Here is a 20,253-nt window from a genome sequence, read left to right as displayed (position 1 = left end):
TGAGTATGGGTTGGGAGATGCTCATTCTGGTGTCTGCTTGGCATGCAGCAGACATGTGGGGCACCTGCACTTTGCTGGAATGCTGTGGACATCAGCACTAAGTACCATGCTTTGTTGCTTTGTGTGTCTTAGGAGATGACAGACAGGGCTTCAGAATTTCTTTACCTTAAGAAAGCTTGTGAGGTTTCCAGTGCAAGACTTGTGGTGGAACATGGCAATACAGTAAAACTGGGTGGCTTGCCCAGTGCTTTTTTTCCAAGCATAACTGTGTAAGTCTCATCCTTCAGTCTCGCAAAGGATGACTTGTTACACAAGAGACATGGTGAATTACATATGTAGGTACTCATACATCATCATGTTTTCCATCCCTATTTATTTGCTTACCACCCAAAATGATTGTTAGGGTATTCTCAGCTGCAGAAGTCTTCCAGAAATCATCAGAGAAATAATCAGTCCTGTGAATAATGTACCAAAGAAGAACAACGACCTCCCTCTCTCTGGGACAGCGTGCCAAGAACACGATGAAGTACTCACTGTCTGAAAACATATGTCTTAGTGCTAAATGAGGACATGCGCAAGCCACCTGAAATCCTTTGGGCATGTTATTTTAAGACAAACAAGTTGATTCATTTCTGTGAGAAGTTTAAAGCATCCAGGAGATGATTCAAATTTGCAGATTTCAAGTCCCTTTACAGTCACAGTGAATTACTGTTTTCAAGGATTACTGTTTTTTTTTAGGGCTGGAGACCCTCTGGTTGGGACTTGGCCTAGTACTCAGTATTTATTAACCTTGTGGAAGAGGTGAAAACTAAGGTAATTAAATACGACCATGATACATATTTAGTCAAGGCTAAAAAGGGGATTTGAGAAACTCTGGTATGCCAGTATTAAATTGGAAGTTTAATATAGATGGCGACCCCTAAGAAGCTTAATTCTGGAACATAAGATTTCACTTATTTATTCAAACAGTTCTGAAATGTGCTTTAATATTTAGGAGGGCAACCAGAGACTATTGTAGACACTGGCTGGAGGTGGTTGTTACTTTTTTGTTCTTGCAGATTTAACAATGGAAACCAGATAGTAGAGTGCACAAATAAGGAAATAATGGGTTGAAGTGGCCATGCATTTTAAAACAAAGCTCTGAAAGACAAAAAAAGAAGAAATTATCAATCTATATTGAGACACCTAAGCTCCAGTTATGTTTGTCAAAGCCTTCTGAATGTACTCGGAATCTTGAAACTGCAGATAATCTAGGAATCGTGAATCATAACTGGGGTCATATTTAGGCATCTGCATTTAGGGGCTTAGAACTGAAAATCTTGATGATTATATTAGAGTGCTTTAGTTATGTTTGTCCCACCTAATTGATTAGGTTTTATTTGTTTTAAGACACAGAAAAGAATTTTGAAAGAATAGTAACAGAAGTGGTATTTAAGCATGGTTTCCATTTTGTAATAAAAGACTGAAGCTAATTAGGAGAGAAGGATAAAATAGCATATGGCACCTCTTTGAATATAAATGATCTATATAGGAACACTGCTAAAACAAGGATTTAGTGATACCATACACATCTAGTGATGAATACTAAACTGCTTTTGAGATAACTAAGTCAATGCTGCAGCTGATGAGACTGAAGCCAAGTTGGGTTCGATGTTCAGGCTCACATGGCAAGTGTTAGTTGAGTAGTAAATAGAGACCTTTATAGGTCTCTAATAGAGACCTATAGAGACCTAATAGCTTTATTTATTCTGGGTGTATGCCTCTAGTCCAGAATTTGCTAAACTTCGGCATAGTTGTCACCATGTCAATGGCTCCTATGTCCTTGAAAGCCACTGCTCTACACACCTTCACACACGTGACGTGTGACAGGCTCTGCCTCCCTGAAGGTCCATCACTCTGGAGTGACTGAAGATGCACTGGAAAGCCCGCACAGGGCAGGGAATAGCGGCTGAGCTCCAACACCTGTGTCCTGCAGCTGTTGCGATGGTGGCAGGAGAATTGGGGGTCAGTAAGGGCCAGGGAGAAAGGAAGGCTGGTCCCAGCTCTTCCTCGGTGGCACAGTGCTGCTGGGGGCAGGCAGCAGGAGGCTGCCACTGCTGTGTGGTTTGAGGTGTACTTCAGGGGCTGCTCAGACTCCCAGGGTGGACTTATCCTGGGATTGCTGTAGTGGGGACTTGCCGTTTGTGCTCATACCTGGGACCATGGGGTTGTCTGGATACTAGTGCTTCTGCAACAGAAAAGGGAGAGAGGCTTGCAAGTGACCATCAGCCCCACAGCAGATGGGTTCATGCTTGTGGGAGATGCGCATACGCTCTTAGGAATAAGCCTGTGACATCTGCTTTCAGTCTGCTGTAAAGTTTAGTGCTTTTCAGGTCCAGAGCCTTATCCCGGAGAAGCCAGCCAAACAGCATCTCATACTGGCCTACTTTTCATCTCTCCAAAGAACTAGAGAGTAGTTGGCGTTCTTCACTTTTTTATTAACAATTTAAGGACTGGATGACTTTTGAAGTTAACTGAACAGGAGTAGAGATCAAATTATTTTTGTGACACTTGCTGTTAAAGAGTGTTACTGAAACTTCCTAACAAGTACAAAAACATTTTGAGTTAATAAGAATAACATCTGGAAATTACACTAACAAGGAGACATAAGGGGCGTCATCCGTCCTCCTAAATTGCTCTCACTTAGTTTGCAAACTATCCGACTCCCTTAGCAGTACTGTTGCCCAGTTGGCTTCATGGAATAAGAGAGCTTTCTACATTCTTTGCAAGTATCCGGCATTGGACATGATCAGAGGCAAGCTACTGGGAGAGATAGGTCTATGTTCCTAAGACTGTGGATGAGGAAAACAATTTATTTGGAATTTTTCAGCTCTCTACTGCCTTGAAAAATCTCGCTTGTGAACATAAGTGTGCCAAGGTCGTTTCTTATTCGTGGTTCTGTCAAGTGAAAAATGGACCTCAGCAGAAGCTCAATCTGTGTTCTTGCATAAAGCTGAACAGAGTTTAAAGCTATGTGCATTTGGCGGTTCCTGTAGTCTTGGAAAAGCATCCACTTATTTATTCACTTGGTCACAAAATGTACTTTCCTCGTTACTTGTTTTCTTGTCCCTATGGAGATAATTAACTAAGTGTTAGATGAAAAAATAAGGACTGTATGTTTGGATCAGCGCATTGATAATTCTGACCTTTGCTCTTTAGACACCTCATTCATCCATAAATCTTTATGTAAAAAAGAAAATGCACTTTGGGATTCGGAATTTTATAAATTTACTTCTACCAGTAAATCTATCTTGAAAAATAATTATTTTCTTGAAGTGATGCCTGCATTACACTACGTAGACTGCAGCATTAATTTAAAATGGAAAAAAGTCATACTGTGGAATTGTGTCTCGATGTCTACAAATGTGGTTTGTCTAGTTAACTTTTTGTTTAACTGTTGAGGTGAACGTCTTTCTGTTCCGCTTAGGCTACTCTCACTACTCAAAAAACAGATCTTTGACAGACCTTTAATATCAGTTGCTGGTAATTTCTGCCCCAGTATGTCTAACTTGAATGATCTGGTTTACTACTAGTAGAGTTATTTCTTCCCTTCAGTCTAACTGTACATATTGTCATTTGTGTATGTTGTGTTAACCGTGAATTTTCTGTATGCAGGTGTTGGTATTCAGTGCTGTTATTTTCATATTTAACAAAAAAATCATTTCTTTCAATTAATTGATTTTATTTTTATTTTTTTTTAAATGCAAGGTACAGCTTCTGTAACTTAAAAGTTGGCAAAAGTGATCTGTAGTTCTTTTGGAATCTGCCCAGAATTCTTGAAAGTTGGAGGTGGAATTCAACATCTGTATGTCCCAATACGTTTGCAAATTAATTATCGTAGGAGTGAAGGATTTAAGGGACCTTTTGTGTTGAATTTAGTCTTGTGAGCATTTATGCAACTGCTCATTAGACACTCATCAAACCCCACCTTAGAAAAGTTAAATTCATTTGTTTCCACTGTTGGAAGATTTATTGGTACAGTGATATGTTTCTTAATGTCTTGTGTAAATATATTCATGCTTTATTTACGCCCATTGATTTTAGTACCAATATTGAGCCTTAATGTAAACATTTTTTGTGCATTTATAGAGAGAGATGTTTTTTTCCAGGTGGGGCAGGGACCCCACATAAGCCAGGCATTTCTGTTTTGCTTTCCGAACTTAAGTTCTCTGTCCCCCTAAGACTTTGGTGCCCAGGCAGACATCTGGCTATGCATAGATGTAGAATTTGGAGCAGAGTATGACTTTGATGGAGCAGGAAGAGAAGAAGAGAGCAGGACAAGACGCTTACACTAAAGTCCTTTCTGCCAGTAATTGCCATCTTATGTCTGTGAATATCTGGATTTGCTTTAGAAGGACGAAATGACCATTGAAGCACGATGATGTGGTTGGCGTCTATCTTCTCTTCATTTCATAGGACCTGTCTGCCACACTGCAACACAAAACGACTTGAAACAGCAGAGGGACTGAAAAAAAGTAAAAGGCTGGTAGGGTTGGGTTTAGATTAAATTTAGTCTGTTGTGCTGAAATCTCCTTCTGTGAGCAAGCAGCAGGGAAGGTGGTGAGGATTTAGGCCTCAGGAACAGTCATTTAATTGCTGATTACAATCAATTGCTTTCCCAAATTCCTTTCCTCATCTACTGGCACAGTGGTATTTATCAGCCAGTAGTCCAGGGAGATTTCTGTGTAGAAATTGGCTGAAACTCTTGAACCCTGGATCTGTGTGGTTCCATGGATATTGTAAATATCACAGATGAGATGTTGGACTCTTTAATGCCAATGTAAGTTTTGTTAATGACTTGCTAAGGTCAGGATTTCACTTGTGTTTACATACGTGTTGGACTTTCTTTTGGTGGTACTCTGAGGGTGGGAAAGAATTTGATTGTTTATCTAAAATGGTGCTGAATGGATCTCAGACTGATCCAGTGCTGCATCTGGATTCACTTTCACAAGGGACGATGGAACAAAACTCTTGAAAAATTACTTTTTTTTTTAAATTGAAATCAGAAGTCTTGAAAAGCCTCCCATTTTACTGTTTCATAGGAGGGAAGGGCTGGCAACTTCATGTTTTCTCAATTGAAGCAAGTTATCGTATTTTGAATATGCTACTATACTGCTATAGGTAATAATGCAGTCATTATCAAAGGTATGCTGCAAGGCATCATGGGCTGACACTTTCCAATCACCGTGTAAATCTGCCTGACACAGCTTTAAAAGAAATAAAACAAGCCTGAAAGCTCCAGTGTTTAGTCTAAAAACACACATGGCTGCGGTTGCTGTTTTAGCCTACATGGGCTAACTGTGGAAGCCTTTTGTCAGCTCTCTGGCCTACCGAGTGGTGTCAGCTTGATTTGTGTGTTAATTTGCTGACTTTTCGGCTTGATGCTTTTGGTTAAAATTCTCATAAAGAGCCTGTGTGTTTTTGCTTTATTTAGCAGCTTTCCCTAATCTAAATGCTTTTCTGAAGACCGCCCTTGGTATCACTTAAACTAAGAGAAGGCGCTTTCAACATTTGTTCACTGTTGGAATCATTTGTTCACCATTTATGTGATAGTGAAAGGATGGAGGCAGATGGAGAGCCTCGCAAAGTGATGATATAACCAAACGCTGAGAAGAAACACAGTGGCAGTCTTACAAGATCTTTCCCTTATGGAAAAATACTGAATAAAATGATCAGTGGCCTCCCGTCAGCTCAGCATAGTGCCTTCCTGGCACCAAAGCTTGTCCTGTTTAAGTTTAAGGATCCTCCTCACTCCATCTCACATGTCCTTGCTCTTTAGGTCTGGTTTGCTTGGGGAAGATGACTTGTTGCTGGTAGAAGCTGCCAGAAGCCAGGAAGCAGCCCTGGACTGGATCTCAGTCCAGACTTGCAATTAGGATGGTGTTTTGACACTGTTTTTCCTTGCGTGTTGATGGCATGCATGATCGCGTATGATGATTTTCTTGGGGCAGATGAGGTACTACGGACCTTCCTCCCTGGAACAGATCACTTCTAAAATACAAGTTGATTGAGCCGTTTAGCTGGCACTTTAATTTTGGATAGAATAACTCTAGTTCTGTAGAGTTTGTGTGGCATGAATGAGTCCTCTCATGCTCTTCTATTAAGAAGAGATCTACAGGCCAATATATGGGCACCAGGGTGTTTATTTTCAAATAAGGGGTGAAATCATGCTTACTGCATCTCAGAAACTGAAGAGTCATGGCTTGGATGTGTCCCTTCCAAGAACAGCTCCACAAAGCAGTTCCTTGAATCTCTAACATCATCTCTGTTTTTTGAGGCAACACCGATCAGAAGTGCGCCCTCAGGAAGCGGTTGGGGGTGGGTGGGTTTGGTGTCAGATAGAAGGCTTAGAAATTGCCATTGGACTTTTGATAAAAGTAGAAAGATTGACCACTGTTTAGATATAGCCATCAAGTATTATTTCCCTAGCTAAACGAATGTCCCTCTATGCCTGAAAATAAAAAATGGTATTACCCATTATGTCAGCATAATATTGTGTGTTGTTAAATACCTGCCGTACCACATACCTTAAGCCGCAGTTCATGGATGAAGTAAGTCTTTGTCCTGACCTGTTGCTGCAGCTTGAAGCTCCCAGTGATTGCAGTGAAGCTAGGATCAGGCCCATAGTGGAAAGAGCCTCTAAAGTCCTCTGTAACCCATTCAGTATAATTTAAAAAAATCTAGGTTTGTATTTGCCACCACTGAAGGCTATGTCCTGTTTTTCTTTCCACAGGCAGAGTCACCCCAGAACAGCTCAGCTCATACATTCAGCTTTTCAGAAATAATCTCAAAGCTTTGGAGAACCATTGTGGTCTTCTACAGCTTGTGCTGGCCACAGTCCAGACTTTGAAACACCCCCAGACTTCCAAATGGGACAACTTCCTTGCCTTTGAGAGATTACTTCTGCAGGTACATATTATGTGAATTTATTTGACCTAACTAAAAATGTTTTATTTAATTTTTTGAATTCCCATTGAATTCTGTAGCTTGTATTTTTTATGAAGAAGTGTGTTGGATGTCTTGCTAAAAAGCTGTTCCTTATTGCCAAACTGGTGAAAGGAACAGGAACCTACATAGTTAATCTTTTATAGTTTTGTCTCAGAATAATTTTATAAACAAAAGGGTAGACATTAAAGGTGAAGTACATAAATAATCTGAATTGGGTGACAGTTTTACATCCATAAGAAATTTCAAGATGATATAACTTTTAGCATTGGATGGGATTATTATTATTATTATTATTATTATTATTATTGCTACCAGTCTGAAGATGCTTCTTGAGGTAACATGCTGAATCAAATGCAGAGAGGACTTTGTTACTACGTGAGTGTAAAACTTGTGTGATTTACTGAGCGGATGAAAGTATAGTTGGAAATTCCATGCACCAAGAGAGTGAGGTTTCTCTTACTCACAGCTGTGATCTACCCTCAGCTTTTCCCACCGCCACGTTTTTTACGGCATCCTGTTGGTGACCACAGTATTATTTACATACCATTTTGTATCACACTTGGATTTCTTTCAGGAAATTAAGAGTTAGTGGTATATTGAACTCTATCCTACTAACCTTTGGAGATGTACCAAACAAAGGAGGAGTTTTTCTAAGAACCTAACAGAGTTAATTTCTGCTGAAATTCGGGGAAAGCTCAAAACTTTCCTCCCTGTGCTATTTCTTGTGTCATTGTGTTGTTTTTAGAGGATCCATCTTCTGAAATCCTAGCAAGAGGCAAGTCTTGATGAGCTAACTTCTAATTAAGTTAAAGTTGGCCTTAAATGAGTGAACTGTATAGTGTGGACCTCAACTAAAACCAGATACTTCTTTTGTAAAAGTTAGCTGTCTTTGTCTAGATGTCAAAACCAAACCAACAACCAGACTCTTCCCGTGATCTCTGGCAGCAGGATGTAATCCCTGGTCCTTTGAGAAGCCTCAGCTCATACTTCATAGCTTTGTAGTCAATGAATTTCTGAGACTTTTGGGGGGCAAAAAATGCAGAACTTAAATAGTAGCAAGCTCTTGTCTACATTAATTGAGAAAACTATTCTCTCTTGGTAATACTGAAATATCTTTGAATAACATAGGCAGTCTTCTTTCTCTAGTTAATAAACAAACACATCTCAGGTAAAAGAATCACTGCAGCCATTCTTTGGTTTGTCTGGACTGTAGAGCATGCTACTGACAGCCCACAGTCCCATTCTCTCTCCTGCAGTGACTCAAGTCACATAGCTCTTCTCAGAAGCTGGCTAAGTCCCATCTTAAAACCGGTTCAGCTTTAGAATCAAAATAAAGCTGCAAGCTCAGCGTTGTTTTCACAACAACAGGCAGTTGCCTATATAAAAGCCATGCCATAAATCATCAGGGAGTGGAAAAACAGAGGTAAGAAACAACCAAACTATATATTTCACAAAAAAAGAAATGTATAACAAGCACTCTCATAATCGTAGGTGGCTTTGGATTATACCCACTGCCTTCCACCCATCATATTAAGGTAAAATGTGTTAGCCAAAGCAAACGTTCCAGGCTAACATTTGTAACTGTTCCTTAAGCACATGCTCATTTTCAGTAGTTCAAACAACAATTATTCTGAATTACGCAATCTGTACAGCGTGTATCCTTTTACTGACTCTATTTTGAAGACAGAGTCTGACATGCATTATCTGCTTCTGAGCATGCGGCCTGTCTCTGATCTGTTGACAGGGGTTTGTAGCAAAAGCAAAATACTGGGAGACCCAGAAGACATAAGAGATATTTTTATTTCAAAAAAATCAACTAGGACATTACATTGTGAGTGGTTGTTACATAGCACTCTGCACTAAATTTGATGCCATGGTAGTTTATTTCGGCAGGACTACTGAGAAATTCTTTAGCATAATTGTTATGTTTCAGATATTTTAAAATAATAAATCTTTAAAAATCCTCAATATAAAGTAATTGTTTCAACATGAAAGGAGTATTGTTACTATCCTATATTGCAGCCGTGTAGAAGATGACAACAGTTTGTGAAAGATCTACTGGGAGTAATATTATTAGTCTGGGACAGTGTAGGAATTCTAGAGTTTTCACTGATGGATGCATGTCAGCCTTCAGCTGATGCCAAAGGAGATAACCCAGTATAAACAGCTGGTGTTAGAATCCTCAGATTTCCCAAAAAAATAAATCTGCACAGTTTTGGAATTTCCCTCATTACTGGATCTCTCTGATGGGCCTCATGATTCTTTGCTTAATCTACTTTGTGCTGTTCAGAAAAAACACATTGCTGTCATTAAACCTTTAATGTAACCCTTACATTAATGAATGTCTGATTTTTCTGCTGTTTACTCCTTCTTGATTCGTTGCTACTTTCAGTTGATGTTGCAGGTACTCAGTTCTAAAAATGGCCTAGCAGAGGTGGAAAGCAGCCCACTTCCAGTATTTTATCATAATTAGAGATCTGTAACTACCTTTTTCAGGCCTGTATTGTCTCAATACATTTTTTTTACATCTCCAGCAAGGAAATCTGGTCTAGACTAGAAGTCCGCTGAAAGCCAGTGCAGCTGCACGCTTACGGAGTTGTCCTCTACTTAACTGTGGTGGATAAATGGTCTGAGAGTGAAACTGAATTTTGATGGGATCATGGCCTTGACCTCAAAGGAAAGAGGATCGTGTGCTGGGTTATAAGTAATGTGTCAGAATGATTCACCTTCTCGATCACAAATTTTCTCTGTGTTCTGCTGCTCTACCTCTGCACATGATGGAGCTTTTACTACCCAGAAGTTTTAAATGCTTTATGAATTGAGACAGTATATCCTGTTTGCCAAGAATATATCCCAGCCTAGCGTATCTTTCTTCTCTTGAGGGCCTCTTTCCATTTTGCTATTTCTGATCATCCATAAAACTGATAGGTGAGAAGGTCAAAACAAGCTAAATGCTGCACCACACTGCCTGCAGCTCCCCAGTCCTCCTCAAGTCACTGCCTTGCTTTCCTGCAAGTGAGGATTTAAAATTTAGGGAGGTAACAGAAAGTAAGAGTGTTGTCACTCCTCACCTTTCAGCTCTGTTTAGCTATATCCGCTGTTCTCCTCAAAATTACGACTTTCATGGAGGTTTATTAAGCAGTAGAGGGCCATGGAATGCAAAAACAGAAGAAGAGGAGCTCTTTCCAGAGTTTAAACAAAATGTGACACTGTGACAAAAAAAAATATATTAGTATTGTTTTTAACATATACTACTTGTATATTCACCGCGCAGGGATTTCTGCCTCCAAATTCGACATAAAAATACTCAGCAGCAGCAGGCAGTGTGAATGGGGGCATAATGTGCCCCAAGAGAAAGTACCGTTGCTCCATGAAGGGTACTGCTCTGAAATTCCCCGGGTTGGATGCCACCTCTTGGATTTGGCTGCATCCTTTTGGCATAATCTTGTTCTCAAGATTTAAGAGTAAAGTGCTTCTCGTATTGAGTAGCAGTCTATTTTATGAATAGCCCAATCCATTTAAATAGCAAGGTTGAGGTTTATTCAGTCCAAGCAAGTTTATCAGATTGTGTTTCTAAAATAGCATATGAAGTACTTGAAATGCATTTCCCCTCAAATAAAACAAAGATCTCCAAGCAATATAAAATTCTGCTGCCGTACTTTGGAATGAGGCAGAAGAGGGAGGGTTTAAGTTGATTCTGAGTTTCTGTAGGTTGTCATGAACAAAGACACTGTCATGTTGGGAAATGTACTCTTACTACTACCACAGAATCACAGAATGGTCAGGGTTGGAAGGGACTGGGCACCACTGAAAAAAGACTGCTCCCATCCCCCTGGCATCCTCCCTTTAAGTATTTGTATGTATTAATAAGATCCCCCCTCAATCTTCTTTTCTGTAGACTCAAGAGACCCAAGTCCCTCAGCCTTTCCTCAGAAGAGAGATGTTCTAATCTCCTAATCATCTTCGTCGCCCTTTGCTGGACCCTCTCCAGCAGTTCCCTGTCTTTCTTGAACTGGGGAGCCCAGAACTGGACGCAGTACTCCAGATGCGGCCTCACCATGGCAGAGTAGAGGGGGAGGATGACCTCCCTCGCCCTGCTGGCCACACTCTTCTTGATGCACCCCAGGATGCCATTCGCCTTCTTGGCCGCCAGGGCACATTGCTGGCTCATGGTCATCCTGTTGTCCACTAGGACTCCCAGGTCCCTCTCCACAGAGCTGCTCTCCAGGAGGTCAGCCCCCAACCTGTACTGGTGCATGGGGTTATTCCTCCCCATTTCTGTGCGGCAGCAAATTCTGGCAGCACTTGCATCAGTCGGCACTGCATGGCAGCTAAAGGTCCGTTATGTCTTTTCCTCAGCTAATTGTCTGCTGCACATTTTTAAATCCAAGCCTTTCTGCTAAACTGAGTGGATTTAAAATGCCAGGTCCTGCGTGTGCTGTGTTTGGATCCTATGGCAGAACGTTCCTGGTGTAGATGCCTATTTAGTGTTTCTTTCTGTAACATATAATGACTAGTAATAACTTGAACTAAGAGAAAAATGTCTTCCACAATATTATTGGTATTATTTGTTTTATTCCTTACAAACAACTCATACTTTATCAGACAGTTTTTTACATCAGGACCGTTGAAAGCAAACGTCTATTTTGACCTATCCCAAAAAGGGGAGGCGTGTGTTTTGTCTTTAGGATGAGGACATTCCCTTCTTTTTTTGAGATGTCTGGGCTGAACTTAATTTTAAATCTGTAAATGTACCAGAACTGTTATCTTAAAATAATTTCATTGCCAAAGTAAGGAACTCTGAAAGATTACTGAATTAATTGTTATTTGTTATTACAGTGTTGGGGAGGGGATTTTTGCTTCTTGGGGATTTTTTGTAGCACAAAGGTTTTGCACCTGCTGACTAACATTTCACAGCTTACTGGGAAATTAAACAGCTTCAGTATTGACCTAGAAGCCATAACGCTCCCATTGGATCTCAGTACTGTGGAAGTTTTGTTTTGTGATGCTGAGTAATGCCGCATAATCTCAACAGGAATTGGAATTAAAGGTCATACTAAAAATGAAACACACACCCCCCCCCAAAACAAAAAATCCCCCAAATGTTCCCAGTTTCATTCAATAGAGGAATGAAAAAGTAGAGTGCAAACTGGGGACTATATTGTTCTGGTTGGCTATAATTAGCTTTGATTCATATCCAGCTAAAAATCCTTTCAGCTTTCAACTATTTGAATTGTCTGATTTCTTAGACTTAAAGCTCCTTGAACTGGGACCAAGTCCCCTCTGAGCTTTGACTCCCTTCATGTCCTGCAGTGTCTATGAGGCAAGTGCGTTGCTGATCGGGCCAGTCCTGATGCCACATAGCATCTCCCATCAGTGAGTTTGGAAATGGCATGTTTCTAGCAGATGTTGAGGACGGCTATTCAATGGACGTGACAATGTGTACCACCACCTCACCCACGTTGTCCTCTTGCTCTTGGATTCAAGCTCATGGTCAGCCTACCTAGCTCAGTCGTGCATTACTTCTATACGTCTAATCTCTGCCAAGAACATACAGATGGGCACTGTGCATCACCTTGACTGCTTAGAAAAACAAATACAGTGCTGTAATGCCAATTAGGAAGCAAAGATAGATCTTACAAGAGGGGCTGCCATCTATCTATATATCAAAGTTGTCATTACGTGTGAATTCAGTATAGAATATGTGATGTATCCATCAAAGTCATTACCTTCTAAAGTTAACTTATTTGTTTTTAAAGGATGACTTGCTTGTTTCTTAAATTTTACAAATTCTTTTCCATTCTTCTTTTTTCAAAGATTTACTATCATAGGAAAGAGAACACTGTAGTATTTTAGCAAAAGTATCTGGAGTTTTTAGTGGCTCCTGGTAATAATATAAGTAGGTCAGATACTCTGGTGGTGGAAGCTATGTACACATACTTACGTGGAAAGCTCCTGACAGTATAGTATTTTCATGTTTAAATTTCCAAATGCTAATTAGTTGTATTTTATTTTATTCTGTTTTCCCATTTTGGTGCTGTAAAATTTGTCAGAAGACAGATATTTTTTTTGTCCTTAGTGTCTTGAGAAACAGAAAATATAGACATGTTTTTAAGAGAAACAGAAACTTCAAGCCAGATGGCCATTCCAATGTTTTTATTTTTCTGTTGGCGGAAAGTGGTTATGAGGTTAATAAAATGACATCATTCTTTCTCCTATGAATATTAGACTGCAAACTTACAAAAAAAAAAAGAGGTGGAAAAACTGCAATACAGCTGAGTATTTTACATTGTAGTTAAAGTTTCAGTAGCAAGATCTAATAGGTAGGGTGTTAGTAACCATTCTGTCCTGTGCTGTGATTCTCTACCATTTTTACAAATGGAGGGTACACATGACATATTACTTAATCAAAGATGACATTATTATTTATTTGCACTTTTGGCCATTGCAGAATATGGTAGGCGTTGTTCACATATGCATGTCTGCACAGGACCCCGTGCCAATAAATTTGGAAACTCTAAGACACCAGCTTGCAGCCTTTCCCTGCCTAGAACTCATCTTTTCTACAGGGTGCAGTAGTTATGAGGTGACACTTATCGACTCTAAACCGGTATAAACCAAAAGCTTATGCATGGGCTGCCGAAGCAAGCAGTTTGATGCAACGCAGTGAGGAAATTAAAAGTTTTTGGAGTAATTCCTCCTGCTCTGCAAGAATAATTCATAGTTCAGCTGTAGTGAGACCTTTATTTCTACAAAGAACAGATTAAGATCAGTGGCATTCCTTGTTATTATTATTTATATTGCTTTAGTCTACATGCAATTTATAATTATGTAGCTCAGCTCAGTGCAATAAATTGTCTTTTTGGTGGCCTATGATGTTGATAAATAAATCTTTTTAGAAGAGATATCGCAACAGTATTTGGAAAGAAGACCCATGATGTTAGCTGCCTGTAATTAGAGATGTTATACTGAAAAAAAAAATATCTTGAAATTGGATCAGTCACTTTCCAACATAAAGTTACATATGGAATGAATTGTCTTGGTGGGAGTTTTGCATGATACCATGTTGATTGCAAAGGTCATCTGCTGGAATTCAGTACCTTTTGGATGAGATCGCACTTTAGACACTGATATGCATTCTGTCTTACACAGCTAGAGAATCAAACGTAATTTGTTGATGACTTCTGAAGAGAAAATAGTCCTGCAGCAATCACTTGCTTTAGCTTCCAAATTATTTGCAGTAAGTTCTTATTTAACCATATTAGACTTGCTCCATTTAAACTGGGAGTTATTTCCAGAACATGTAACCCCATTTGGATTCTGCCTTTATACTTGTGATATTTTTAACTTTGCAAGTATTTATTCTACATAAAATTTATGTTAAATTTCATGGCCTTGCTTAAAAAGTCATGTATGTAAGCCCAGCAATACTGTTGCTTCTTGTCACCTGCCTCGCATGGTCTCGGTTCATTTCTTTTGCTTGCTCAATGCCTCTTATGTTCATGATACCTTGTTTTTAACAAGAATTCAGTGGTGTTTATGCGTTTTGTATACATTTCTATAAAACAGAACCCTAAACTGCTGGGGGCACCTCAGTGCTACAATAGTACAAGTAAAACAGGGGACTAAATTTGTGGAAGTGATGAACTGTTTTGAGTGTGTTTGGTTTTGTGCACCAACCATGATACTCCATAGAGGAGGAGCGGGTTGGTTGTAATTCATATTCTGTGTTCTTAGGGAGCCCAGTTATGGACCATTTCCCAGGTTTGACATGCTAGAATTAAGACATTCCAACTAGTTTTGCTCAGAAATAAAGATGTGTGTGTGTATAAATTCTTCTACTCTATATATGTATATATTATTATTCTAGTCAAACTAATTTTCTGTGAGTAGAATGCTCTTGTCAGACTACTTTGAAAGCAAAATAAAATACAGGTAAGGATTTTTTAACATGAAATAAATCCTTTGAGGGTGAACAGAAGCTATTTCTACTTACAATTTGTTAATCTGTTTAAATAAAACTGTTTTAAGTTTTTCTAACTCTGGCTGACAAAGGGGTTAAAATATCACATGGGAGCTAAGAGTATCTTTCCATATTCTTGTCAAACAAATGTGTTTGCGTTTGGTCTGAAAAATTGCAAATTGTTGCCATTGTGGTTCTCATTTAAAAAGCAAAGACCTCCCTCCCTCATCTTCTCAAAGAGCTAATATTTTGTATCCAAATAAGGGTCACATAGACCCTCTAAAATGAACAGTTAATGAAGAAATTACTTTCTTGAGTGAACAAATGTCCACATCAATAAAACTTAAAAAGCCTTGTGGGAAGCAAAGGCTAAACGTATTAAGTCAATGGGAACTGTTAAATTAATGTTTTATGTAAAAACCCAAAATGAAAGAATCCCAATGTATAGATGATTGTAATGGGAGCCAGCTCTTCGGGCAGGTGGGGGAAGCACAGAACTACTACCACCCGTTCTACACAGGCACACATGACTTTGTTAGGAGTTTAAACAATAGCTTTTTCTGCCCAGTTTTCTTTTGAGATGCATGTTGAGATTACATGGCGGCTGATGCCTGGTTAGCCTGTGTTGCAGAAGGGCAGCATGATTCTCAGTTTGTCATGAACACTTGTCACCAGCAATAGCTGGAGCCTTTCACCAGCCCCGGGGAATCCCTGTGAGGGGCTACAGCTTAGGCTGTCACTTGCCATTCTTTCTCCTCCATGACTTTTCTCCTTAAAATGTAATATCAACTGCTTACTTGCTGTAAAAGATATCATTAACTGGGCCAAAAGGCAGATGCCCTCGTTCCCTGTCAGTATGCATGGAGTAGCTGTGGAGAGGTACAATATTAACAATAATGAATAAGTCACCATTTACTCTTACACAGATAATTGTACTCCAAGAGGCAAAGCTTCTGTCGTGTGTACTCCCAGCAAGTCCTTGCTTTGCTGTATGCTTTGCTTTCCTGCCACTAAGACTGTATGCATTGCTCCACTGATAGAGTACACACGACAGAAGGAGAAGGACTTGGAGGAGTTGGCTGATGAGAAGCTCAACGTGAGCACTCGCAGCCCAGAAGGCCAACCATATCCTGGGGTGCATCGAAAGCAGCGTGGCCAGCAGGGCGAGGGGAGGGGATTCTGCCCCTCTACTCCGCTCTTATCATACCCCACCTGGAGTACAGCATACAGCTCTGGGGCCCCCAACATATAAAGGACATGGACCTGTTGGAGCGGGTCCAGAGGAGGGCCACGAAGATGATCAGAGGGCTGGAGCACCTCTCCTATGAGGAAAGGCTGAGAGAGTTGAGGCTTATTCAGCCTGGAGAAGAGAAGGCTCTGGGGAGACCTTATAGCAGCCCTCCGGTACCTGAAGGGGGCCTACAGGAAAGATGGAGATGGACTCTTTATCAGGGAGTGTAGCTATAGGATGAGGGGTAATGGTTTTAAACTGAAAGAGGGTAGATTTAGATTACATATTAGGAAGAAATTCTTTACTGGGGGGATGGCGAGGCACTGGCACGTGTTGCCCAGGGAAGTTGTGGATGCCCCATCCCTGGAGGTGTTCAAGGCCAGGCTGGATGGGGCTTTGAGCAACCTGGTCTGGTGGGAGGTGTCCCTGCCCACGGCAGGAGGGTTGGAACTGGATGATCTTTAAGGTCCCTTCCAATTCTAACCATTCTATGATTGTTGCCACCATCACCAAAAATGTGTCTGATTTCTTTTTGTTATTACTTGCACAGGTCAGGCTGAGTAGTGAAATGTATTTTTAAAAAACCACTCTTCCAAAAACATGAGGAATGTCTCCAATGGACTAGTCAAATCTCTCGGCTTATTAAGTTGCAGAAAAATGGCATGCACTATTTTGGATCTAACAAAGTGGAGAATTCAAGCTCTCTTGGCAGCAGCATCTTATAATATATATTGGGCAGCAGGGACCTGTAAGCAGTGCCCTTTTAGGTGTGACTATTATGGTCACAGATAATTAGGGCAAGAGTGCAGATTCCCGTAGTCCATCTTTTTGCCTGTCAACAACAGAAATTTGTTAGCAATTAGTTCATCAGCCTTCTGACAGAGAAGTTAATTAGCAAGATTTTACTGAGTACTGAATCAAGTGTGTTACTGTGGTATTTAGTCTCTGCTAATAAGCTTATTAATTTGGTGCTAATTGTGTGTTAGTGGACAGGGAAAGTGATGTATGAATGGAGATGGGGAGGTAGGCAGCTCTATTTGTATTCCAGCATTTTATTTTCTATCCATTTTGTTCCTTGTGATACCCATTTTTTTTGATAAAGAGACTTGTTTGATGTATTTTTTTTGCATGCTTTCAGTCAAGATGATCCACTCAGCTTGTCATCGTCTGGGTTAGAAAAGCAGGGGGGATTTAAGACAATGCTTAGGGTTTCTTGGCTAATAATCCTAACTGGATTTCGCCCCAGCTATAGGTTCAGAGCAGGACTGCATTTACCTTTGGGTTTTGTCTGCTTTCACTAATTATAACATGGTCTTTAAGGAGATGAGCATTGCTTTATTTTTACAGTCCATGTGTTGTCCCTAGGTAAGATTCCAAGTACTGTTATAATAATAATGAAATCAGCACCACAAAGCACAGCAGAGAGCTTTACTCACAGGAACTGCTTATCGTTGTGGTTATTAGCTCAGAGGCAGTAGATCACCTATCAAATCTCTTATCTGCAAAGCAGTTTGATAGTGCCAGCACTGTATCTCTGGTTTTGAGTGTGATTATATTAGTCTGTCAGCTTAGTTTTCCTCATTTTTTGGAGGATATACATGATTATTTCCTACAGACTGGCAAGGAGAGAGCGGAGAAACAACACAACTGAAAATTAGTGAATACTTTAGTGTGGGCGATATCCAAAATTAACAGCAGGGCTGCCACGTCGCATTCCCTCTGTCTCCCCACCTTAATGAGTTGCATATTTCCCTTGCTGCTGGCCCACACACTTCCTCGGATCAGAGACATTTCTGGGCACAGGGTACATGCGCAGACACACAGGTGCACACCAAAGTGCATTTCCCACAGTCTGGGTTGTCTGGGCGTTAGTCAGCCCCAACCTGGAAGGCAGATAGTCCCATTGGCACCGTCCCGATCTCTAGCTGTAAGCCTGGCCTCTCCGTTTGCCTCGCGTCCCACAGAATACGCTAAGGGATTTTTGCCCCAGCAAGAAAATAAACTTTGGTGAGTCTTGACATGCTTGTGCAAACATGTCTTTATGGCTGCTGCCTTCAAATCAGAGCTCTTACCTCAGTCTGCATCATCTGTTCTTGGTCATGAAGTTCTTTGAAGGCACAACTGCGCCCAGACTCTGGGGCTAATATTTTTCCCCAAACCATTATTTTCAGTAGGAAAGTAAGTATATTCTTAATTGGATTTTGCTTACTTGACGGAAAACAAGATGGTGTTAGTTTTCTGAGTTGTCAGGCCAGCCAAGATCAGGGTGGTCTAGGACTTAACTGCTTTTCCTGACTTAAGATTTTATCTTTTACCTGGTGAAATTGAACCAGCAGTGAGTTAGAGAACTCACAAAACTCTGCGTTGCTGTTGACTGTGTTTTCAGTGAAAACCCCCAGCCCCAAAAGGAAGCTACGCAGAGAGATAGTACTACACAACAAGTTGATTGTGGCTCAGTCCAGCTATGGAACCAATGGTAGATTTTTGTTCATTATAAATTATGATCCCATTGTTTGCAGATGTATAGACTTGCTTGACATCATTTACTCAATTCCAGTAAAGAAGGCAGGCTCAGCTCTCCTTGTCTAGGTTAGAAAAGTGGGTCTTGTTTGAAGACAACATGCTGACTAAGCCATGAAAATCTTGGTGGAATTTTACCTCTGCAGTAGGTCATGAAGAATCATTTTTAAAATCAAATCTGGCTTGTCACAGGTCTGCCTGTGTAGTGCTTATTGCCTTGTGTCCTCTTCAAGATGACCAGTTACCTCTCGTTAAACAAGCAAAGCTGTAACCCTAACTTTTCTCCTCTTGCAGAGGTGTAAAATATTAGCATGTAATTGAAGTGTTTACTACTGCCTCTGCTATCTGACAGGTATGTGTAACAGACAAGTAACTCAGTCCTGGTAGGTGTTTCCTACACGTTCCTGAGGTTTCTTGGGAAATGGAAAGAGATTTCTTCTAGTGGTCTTCTTTCTTTAGATTTTCTCCAGTTCATGTCTCTTCAGCTAAGTTACCTTTTATTGCCGTGAAGTTTCTCTAGGGACTTTCTCGATCTAAGAAGGTACCTCTTTGGAAGCCCACCCATTTCACCCCATGGCACCGTATTTGGGTACACAAGCATCAAAGCCAGCATGCCGTAGGCCTGACAAAAGTGGATTTATGCTGGAAGCTGCCTACTGGCTGTGGTGTTCTCAGCTCAGCTCAGAGCAGCGTGAGGGCTGGTACAACATGCACTGGTGTAACAAGACCGCTTCCTTCTCATGTGCCCCACACCTTCCCCCAAAATGCAAAAGGAAACACTTGCTCCGTACCTAGAAATGACCTTCATTTACCTGGTCTGAAGCTTCTGTAGCATCGTTTCCTCTGTGTTTACTCTTTCATGTATTCTAGAAGAATGGTTTGTTAATTAAAAATGGAGTAGGTACAGGAGGAAAAATGAAATTTCTCTCTGGATACCCCCCGGCCCTGCACCACCCCATCACAGGGTGTTTGCCTTAGTGTGCCTTTAAAACAAATAGCATGTGGTTCTGGGAGTGTTCCTGTAATTTAAAGTAGTCATGTTGCCTGCAGAAATGAAGGGCACCACGCACACGTATAACTTGTATGGTATTTTCTAATGAAATACGACAGCCCGTTTGTGCAGCTGTGTCTAATAAGGCATGAATACCGTTAACTGCTATTTACCTCCTCACACTCTGTTTGTTTGGAGTACAGAAATACTGTACATTCACATTAGGCAATTCAGTATAGAAATCTAACTTGGACTATTGATGGGAAGTATTTCATAATTTTGTTGCAGGTTTAAACATATGGTTGTAGTTACAATAAATAAATGGCTTAGTCCATAAAGCACTGCCATTCAGCACAACTGTCGGGTTGATGTAGGTTTATCCTTCAGGAGAGTAAAATGTAGGTAAGTGATAAATGCTAGTCTGGGTCTCTGCCTGGGGAAAGGAAAGGATTCAAATTCTTTTTAACGAGGGCATTAGTAAAAGAAGAGGAAAAGGTAATGTGCCAGAGATGAGAAACTCTCCAAATATGACTTAATTCTATCCATCAGTTTCTCTTCTGG

The 20,253-nt window shown here is 40.4% G+C and overlaps 1 protein-coding gene across 1 annotated transcript in view; it reads left to right on the top strand.

Moving 5' to 3' along the window:
* Positions 1–20,253, top strand: part of SCFD2 (sec1 family domain containing 2) — a gene marked incomplete at its 5' end in the record, with an annotated part of 205,566 nt that overhangs the window by 47,688 nt on the left and 137,625 nt on the right. Inside the window, one exon of the mRNA XM_009885027.1 lies at positions 6,773–6,948. Coding sequence (XP_009883329.1) covers positions 6,773–6,948 — 176 coding nt within the window. The remainder of the gene's footprint in view (positions 1–6,772; positions 6,949–20,253) is intronic.

The sequence above is a fragment of the Charadrius vociferus genome, unplaced genomic scaffold (assembly GCF_000708025.1).
Source record: "Charadrius vociferus isolate BGI_N301 unplaced genomic scaffold, ASM70802v2 scaffold134, whole genome shotgun sequence".
NCBI classification, from domain to species: domain Eukaryota; kingdom Metazoa; phylum Chordata; class Aves; order Charadriiformes; family Charadriidae; genus Charadrius; species Charadrius vociferus.
This window is presented reverse-complemented; position numbering and strand designations above follow the sequence as displayed.